General features: G+C 45.3%; 3 protein-coding genes and 1 non-coding gene across 4 annotated transcripts; 2 read left to right on the plus strand and 2 right to left on the minus strand.

The window, feature by feature from the left end:
• The first annotated feature begins 175 nt into the window (after positions 1-175).
• C8R40DRAFT_43887 (DNA-directed RNA polymerase I kDa polypeptide) lies at positions 176-1,139 on the plus strand. Its single transcript, XM_046235071.1, has 6 exons — positions 176-459; positions 512-616; positions 669-784; positions 839-895; positions 953-991; positions 1,042-1,139. Exons 1-6 carry the CDS (start codon positions 444-446, stop codon positions 1,078-1,080), a joined length of 372 nt encoding a protein of 123 aa, XP_046092550.1. The 5' UTR covers positions 176-443; the 3' UTR covers positions 1,081-1,139.
• Positions 1,063-1,693, plus strand: C8R40DRAFT_43896 (uncharacterized protein). The gene has a single exon (XM_046235073.1). The coding sequence runs from the start codon at positions 1,217-1,219 to the stop codon at positions 1,553-1,555; it is 339 nt and encodes a 112-aa protein (XP_046092551.1). The 5' UTR covers positions 1,063-1,216; the 3' UTR covers positions 1,556-1,693.
• An 848-nt stretch (positions 1,694-2,541) lies between these two features.
• On the minus strand, positions 2,542-5,201 carry C8R40DRAFT_1157788 (insulin-like growth factor binding protein; the record flags this gene model as incomplete). Its single annotated transcript, XM_046229661.1, has 2 exons — positions 2,542-4,034; positions 4,091-5,201. The coding sequence occupies 2 exons, from the start codon at positions 5,199-5,201 to the stop codon at positions 2,542-2,544; spliced, it is 2,604 nt and encodes an 867-aa protein (XP_046092552.1).
• Positions 5,202-8,031: 2,830 nt separating this feature from the next.
• On the minus strand, positions 8,032-8,133 carry C8R40DRAFT_t15. Its single transcript has one exon. It is a non-coding gene; the product is annotated as a tRNA-Met (tRNA).
• Positions 8,134-8,387: the final 254 nt, after the last annotated feature.

Raw genomic sequence — 8,387 nt, forward strand, 5'->3', positions numbered from 1 at the left:
TTCGACGTGGACGAAAGAAAATTCAGAGAACAGAAGGGATATTAGAGAGGAGTACAGCTGTTGGGTGTACCAGTAGCGAGCTTGGACCTTTTCCATGACGCAGATATAAGGACAAGCTTGGACCCACAGACAGAAGCAAGACACGCAAAAAGACAAAAGAATCAACGATGCGCTATGTCAAATCTTGTGAAATCCTATAGATCCTATAGATAACTTCTCGATTTGGGGTTGCAATTGTTCTTCTTGTGGAAAATTGAATGGAGCGCGCCTTTCGGGAGACGTTCTAGCGCCTGTACACATTCCTTCGGGTACCACCGGGGCCTGGTACTTGTGCCCAATTCGTCTTCCGGTTGTTATTGTTCTTTTTTCACGTTCTACCACGTGATCTCGATCTTGTTTTTCTTCCTAATTTGGTGAAGATAAATTTGCTTTGACCCAACCAGATGGCGACGAAGATAGGTTCGTGCTATCTTGTTTACCCGATTTGTTGCTTACTATTTGAATATTCCAGGATCGCTACTATTTTGTCCAACCTGTGGTACATTACTCGATCTTCCGAAAGATAGCGAACCGAACGTCTTGTGCGAACAATGTGGTCATCAAGAACCTGCTACCTGTAAGTATCCGCGAGTTTGAGGTAAAATTGAACATTCCTCATGTTTTTACAGCATACGAAAATATTAAGATCACCACAAGATCACATCCTGATGCCTTTCCATCTGCTCTAAGGCAGAAAAGAAAAACTCAAACGAAAACTCACGACTCCGACAACTTGGGCGATCTGGTATGTGGGAGAAGAGTGCTTTCTAATCCTGTCGGCGATGTTAAATTTTAATAGGTCTCCGAAAAATGTCCAGCATGTAATCATCCTGAAGCTTACTCTAAAGCTCTTCAAGTGCGTTGTATGATTGTTGTACGCTCATTAGCTATAGTCTCAACCGTACACGGTCAGCTCCGAAGTGCAGATGAAGGCTCAACGGTGTTTTATACCGTACGAATTTTCTCCTTAATTCTACCGAGTCCTCATATACTCTGTTCCAGTGTGCATCTTGCAAGCATGGTTGGCGTGTCAACAACTAAGCCTTACCGCTGCTCCCCTTCGCCTTGGCTGTTCCGTAAATGTGGCATACTATGTAAGAACAACCGAAACGGTTCAACAAAACCCTTCGGCGGTTCCAAGTATGTCTGGAACTTGATTTCATAGCATCTGAGGTTTATGTATATCAATAATTCTAATTGTCTTCGCTATCTTACAAAATCTCTTGTGATAGTCGGTGCATATGTATACCTTGAAAAGATTACAGGACCCCAAATCGTCTTGATGATGATATACTCGGGCAAGGAAAATCGATTTCATCTTCGCTCAAACTGCAGCCCAATTGTCAGTTATTGTTATTTTGGTCACTTTTGGTCACTTTTGGTCACTTCTGGTCTAGTACTATCGGATTATGTCTCTTCATTGTTCTCCAAATCAGAGGACGGCGTCGACTTTCATTCGAATCTTTATCTGAATTTATTCACTCTTTCACTTAACCAGCGATGCTTCGCATACTAATCTAATATCAACCATGATCAGAGACGATAGGATCGGAAGAGAAGACAATAATTATAAACGATGGCTTCCTCCACATGTGGATGATGGAAGTCGCCCACAAAGGTGGGAAAGGCTTTGGCTGGTCCAGAAGTGCTATTTTGGATATATGGGCTGACAGTTAGCTTTCAGTTTCACTCCCACCGACTGTGAAACACTTCTTGAGACTTCGTACATCTTCGCGGATCGAAAACAAGGGGCAAAGGCAATGCAACGATAGAACGTCCCGCATCTTGTCCGCTGTCATTCGTTTTCAATACTACTCAAGAGAATCAGGGCCAATATACGAGGCGAATACACAGGTCTGAGGAGCATTCACTGTGCAATTTATGGACGAGACTCGAGAGCCAATCGTTACTACCTTTCATCGCCCATGAGCTCATATATTCGGTCTTGCTTAGTAGCAACTGCGAAGACAGGACAGTCATCAAACGAATGATCTCGTCCCGTCCGAGACACCGAATCGAAATCAGTTCGTCTAGGACAGATGCAGGACAAAGCAACTAGGGATGGAGCAACGATAAAGTTCATTCGTTCGCGGGCAATGTCATCTGAATTGAATGGCAACCAAGGGCCAGGACTAACGCTTTGATCTGCAGAAGTAGGAAACAGTCAGGACTCAGGCCTCGGGAGTTGCGGCGTTTCCAGTTGACACAACAGTCAGGCTATCAATCAGGAATGAGGAAGACCGCATTGGGGGGATTCATCATGGACAATGCAAATAGTTGCGATTACGACCCAATGATAGTAACTGAAGTTGGAGGATACACTATGCTACATAAGTGTAGTGACTACGAAGACTATAAAAACACCTGATGAAAAGATGGTCAAGTAAATGAGTGAGAAAGAGAGATTAATGTATATGTATGCGATGAGTTCCAGTCTATGGAGAAATAGAGGTCGTGACAAAAAAAAAGTTCGTGATCCAGAAAGTGTCCATGACTCTGATTCTATCTTCGGAAAGGATTTTTAGACGAAACCGTAGCTCCCGTGTGGGTAGGCTGAATCCAATGAGCGTGGTGAGATGACTGTTCCGGGGTGGATGTATCCACAAGTAGATCAGACCTCACATCCATAGCGTACTGCTCAGCAGGAGTATGGGGACGCGTCAGATCCCTCGATTTGGCAGAATGGGCAGTTGAAGAGTTCAACGACGATGCTGAAAACCTTGAAGTGATTAGATCTTTCTTGACCGGCTGCCTTGCTTCAGGACCATTCCGTGGTACACCCGTGACCTGAGAGTACAGCGAAGGTCCAGAAAGTCTGTTGGTGGCAGAGTCTACTGCATGAAGGTGTTTTCGAGAATGCCCGACGTCGTATAAAGAAGGAAGGACAGAGGGAGGATAGTAGCTCGACCGCTTCTCAGGGGGATACTGATAATCCGATATAAGCATCAGTTTCTCCATCTCTTGATTATGTCTAGCTTCCTCTGCGTTCCTCAGTTTCATCAACTTTAGCGCTTCCGAATCTAATCCTGGATTAGCATCCGGTGTAGGCTCCGGGTACGCGCGCTTGCTAGCTCGGTGACCAAAGAGCTTCTCCCCAAACCTCACAAGCCTCCATCTCCAGCTAGTCGATTGGTCGATATTTTTGGCTTGTGCGAATGCCTTGGTGCGCTTCGCCCTCTGCTTCCTTGCCCTTCTCCTCCAGCACCAAATGACTGCTAGGAAAATGAAGGCACATCCGAGAGCCATGAGAAGGATTTCCCACCACTGAAGACGTTTCGAGGAAGTTTGCGTGACCACAGTGGGTTGCGTAAGTCCGGTGATGGTAGGTAAAGGTGCCGCACTACTGGAGGCTTGCGGAACTACCACAAGGTCCGAAAGACAAACCCCTAAGCCGGTAACAACATCAGTAGTGCCATTGCAGTTAGCAGACACACATGAGCCGCCCTTCAGCACCTGCGAAGAGCTCGAACATGCAAGGCATTCGGACGATCCAGATCCCGAACAGCTAGAGCAGCTCGAATCGCAAGCCTGGCAACTTCCACTCGTACTATCGAAGAACTGCGATTTGCCACATACAGGGAGGCAACGTCCTTGATTCAGTACTGGTCGATCCGGAGGGCATGACAAACATTGGTTGAAAGCGGTTCCAGAGCAAGATACACAGTCGGGATGACAGTTAAGGCAGGTTTTCGTCGAATTAGAGGCTACGGTGTTAGCGGGACAGGTGCTGACGCATTGACCATTCGAGGCAAGCTCGCCGTTGGCGCAAGTTAAACAGAATGTGGATGAGCCTGCGCAGGTGGAACAAGAAGAGTCGCAGACGGAACAGGTAGTGTTGTCCTGTGACGAAATAAAAGTACCAGCAGGGCAACTGCTTACACAACTTCCGTTGGAGAGGAACGAACCGGGTAGACAGCCTGTGCATTGTAGCTGGTTGACGGTGGATGCGGTGGTAAAACCGGATATCCCACACGATGTACACTTCGCTCCACAGGCTAGAAGAAGTATGATTAAGAATGGTCACGAAAGTCGGGAGAAAGATTAAACTCACTATCACATTCCTTCTTGTTGTTGTCGGCGATAAGTCCTGTTCCCTCACAGACACCATTAGAGTCTGCAGTGATGCAGCTTCCATTGAACGCGTAGCTTCCACTGGCACAAATAATACAGTCGTTGGAAGTTGCTCCATTACAGGTCTGACAACTTGGAGAGCATGTAGAGCAAGTTGTACCCGAGCTAAAACTGCCATCTGGACAAACAGTCCCAGAACTGGTAGTAGTCGGTTCGGCGTCACATTTGGTCTTGTCATTGGCGTCCTGTGTGAAACCACTCTTACACGTCTGACAGTCTCCTGTAATATCCGCACATGCAGAACATCCAATCTCGCAGATTTTACAGTCGCCGGTGGAGGTCAAGAAGAATCCGGAAGCACATTTAGCGCAAGCTGTACCGTTGTCGGCAGTGGTCCAGCCTGCGTTACAACTGCATTGCCCATTAGACCCGCATTCACCATTGAGACAGTTGCAAGAAGAAGGCGCGTTGGTGATGTTGAAAGCAAGACACTTTCCAGTCCCAGATATGCCATCGTCGCAGTCGAGGCAGCCGGAAGGACAAGCCTGGCAGGACAAACCGAAGAAACCAGACTCGCAAGATTCGCAAGAGGCTCCGGTAAAACCAGCCGCGCATGAACAAGTACCAGACGACGTGCAAATACCATTGCTCGAGCAAGCAGGCTCACAAGCAGAGGATTGCATGTCTACAAGGGATAGCGAGCCTGATACCGCAAGTTGGGAGAAATCTGGCACGGAGTCCCAGAAAACGACACGATTCGTAGAACCGACGTTGATGGCGGCCCAGATATTGGACGAAAGAGCGAGCGACTGTGCACTCAGAGAAGTCGAAGAATTACCGACCGGGGAAGTAGGAAGAGATGAAAATCCAGCGGAACCACCGTACAAAGAGTTAGAATAGATCGCTAAACCGGGTTCAAGAGCGACAGTTAACGGAAGCGAGACGGAAGAGGAATTAAAACCGGTGGATGGTGATAATGATGAGGAAGATGAGGTGAGGAGACCATGGAGTAATTCTGGATCAGTCGTCGTTGTGTATTGACCAGGAAGCAACAATGCACTTGTCTGCGCTCCAGAGGCAGATATTGTCATTCCGACTATGGGGTTATGGATAAGTATTCAAGGTGTAGAATAAACGAAGCATAGCGTACGGGTCGTATTTGAAAACCCCTCCAGACATTGACCTGCAACGCAAACGACGGTTGGGGTGGATGATGTTGCTGTTAAAAGAGTGGTAAGAAAAGCTTGTCTTTAGTATAGTTTGGCGACCTACCTGCTGTAGCAGCGTGAAACGTGGAGAAAAGTGCAAGTCGTAAGAATATGCTGCCTACAAGGACAATATGTCAGTAAAAGATTGTACAAGTATGTACAAGTGGCACTCTCACCGATGGGCAGTAAAGAAAGTTCAAGCATCGTAAACGAAAGGGAGGAGATTGTGGACAGAAGGATAGAGAAATGATGCGCTCAAAAGGCTGCGGTTGCCATTCTTCGCGTCGCGTAAGTAAGTAAAAGACAATAAAAAAGAACAATGAACTTTCTATAAAGAGAACAATGGGCGCTATCGGTAGGCGCTTATTGATTACCTAATAATACCAAAAGCCATTGAGCAGTTCAGGCAAGCTCATGGGGACTACATAAAAACAGTTTTCAGGTTCCTTCACCTAAGTGCGGGGGCATCTCGAGAGATAAAACCTTGGAAGAGGAAGAGGAACCGGCACAACCATATCATGTCAACTATCTCTTAGCGCCCGCTCTAAAAATGGAAAATAAGTTTGATAAGCGCTTGTCGCACTTCGGTCAACTGGGTTGTTGTCAACTTGTTGATTAGTTGAGGATTTGCACATAGTATGATGGATCGAAATGCATTGTCACCTTGCTTGCAAGGTCTATTGCACTCCGGAATTTAGATTGTTTTGTGCAGGCAATATCCATATGTGATGCCTCCACTGCATGTGCAAAGACAGTTTTTTGAGAATGGAAGACAAGGCATCGAACACATTGGATTGTGGCTGGCATTGCAGTGAGCTATGGTGCACATTCACTGATGCAGGTACTGGCAGACATCTGTGGTCAAAAGACATTGTCAGAGATGGTGGACTGGGCAAAGAAGTAGAGGGGTTGGTGTTGGAACAGCAGAACATGTCAAAACTGTAAATGCCTGCAATACAATGTATGTACTGATTATCATGCTTCTTTGTATCTGTAGTACTCGCAATAAAATTATTATCTTTGTCTGATCTTTATGTAATGAAAAGCATCTGGTACCAAGCAGGGTGCCATCCACAACAGTGGAGCCTAGTCAACAACAAATTTAATATTGATGCAAGGGAAATTTCTCCATCAACTAGAACCTGTCACAACTGTAACAACAGTCTATTACAGTCTGTCTCACAGTTCACTATTCTTGGAACCTTGGTTGCAAATCACCTTCTGCCCTGGGGCGTACTAGTGCATTCTGACCAATTTGAGGCCGCTCCAACCAATTTCTGAGAGTCGCATGATTTTTTGTATGTGTATGAAGCTTCATATGCTTTCTCTGTCCTTGCATAAGCTATTAAAATACATCCTTGAAGGCCAGTACCTGTGGCGCGCGTCAAACACAATCAGCTGTTAACTTGCATGCATGCAGTAAGCTGTAAGTACCCTCAAGCTCCGCTGAAGGTGCCTCATATCATGCAATTGACCCCCAACTTGAAGCTCACAATTGGCGGCGACAGCTGGCGTGAGTGGGAAGTGTTATCATCAGAATCATTACATGGCGCTTCTACAGTCTACACTTTCCATGTTGAATGTCTGTTGTTATGATTAGCATTCACTTATCGATAACATGACTTGCTGTATGTGATTCACATGATTTCGTCTTGGGGTCACTACTTGTACTGGCCCTGCCGCCTGTGAGGATGAAAAACCCCAACATGTCACCCAAAACTACTGACCTCCTCGATGCCCTGGAATATGTGCTGGCTCTTGACCGCAATGACCACATATATCTTAATATTTACAGCTTTGACCTTGCCTGATTTTGATAATATTTATTACATGATATCAAATAAATGGAAGCATTCTGGGCGAACGTTGTGATCAATGGTTTACATAGCAAAATAACCTGCTCCCTCGAACTTGGGATGAGAGGAGATCAAGTCTCTTGCCTCGTTGATTAGACTTTTGTAGACAGCTTTTTAAATTCAATCAAAGGCCACTGAACCCTGCCCGACATTGTAACCTAAATGTCGCTATATTTTTCAGCATATTTTTCAGCCTCAGTGACACTATTTTGGACAAGCTCAAGAATGGCAGAACTCTTTTGAAATTTCTGAAAAAATTACTGCACACATCCCCCAACCCACACACAGTACTAAGTATTTGCGAGGATAAAGAAAAACAACTGCTCCCTGCAAGGCTTGAACTTATCAGAGATGAAAATAGGAGGGGATGTAAGTTAGAATGTGCCACTCACTGTGGGGATGAGCCAATGTCTTCACAGTGAAAATGAAGAGAAAATGCAAGGATTTTTACCAAAATTCATCAAAAATCCTGAGCACGAATTTTAAAACTTCTCGTGTGGCGATTATTATGAAGCTATTGTGAATTTGGCGGGGGGCCATGCTTATTTTAAATTATCTTTTCATAATTTTACCATAACATCAGCTCAGTTCCTTCAAAATATCTGCTGCCATATTTTTGTACATAACCTCGAGATAAAATTCACATTTTTGCCTCGAGGAAATCGGCTCATCCCCGCAGTGACTGGTAATTTTAACTTTTTCCAGTACGTAGCTCTCATGTGCATGTGATCTACCAATAGCAATAGCTCCACGTGACCTGATTTTTTCTTTGAATTTACGGATTTGCGAGTTGATGATTTTCCACAAACTCTTATTTCGCGTCTAAAAAGTAAGAACAAGAAGCAAAAAAAACCAATTGCTCCCTGCAAGTCTCGAACTTGCGACCTCCAGATTGCGCAGTATTCCACTGCTCATAATCAACTATGAGACTGGCGCTCTACCGACTGAGCTAAGGAAGCAGTCATAATTTAGCGGTCGTGGTAGAGTATTTTTGATGATAGTAAGGACAAGTTGCGAGCACAACCATCCAAGCTGCTTTTGATACATCACCTTGCTTGCAAGATCAATTCTACCCCGGAATTGGACATTTTTAATGTGCAGGCACACTTTGAACTTGTTTTTGTTTGAAGGTTCCAGAACAACTCACCGGAGGCCCTGTACCCACTCGCTGCGCACACAGGGCGCGCGCCGCGTTTTAAATCTACAATATGTA

This window comes from Lentinula edodes (genome assembly GCF_021015755.1).
Source record: "Lentinula edodes strain Le(Bin) 0899 ss11 chromosome Unknown C8R40scaffold_1, whole genome shotgun sequence".
NCBI lineage: Eukaryota > Fungi > Basidiomycota > Agaricomycetes > Agaricales > Omphalotaceae > Lentinula > Lentinula edodes.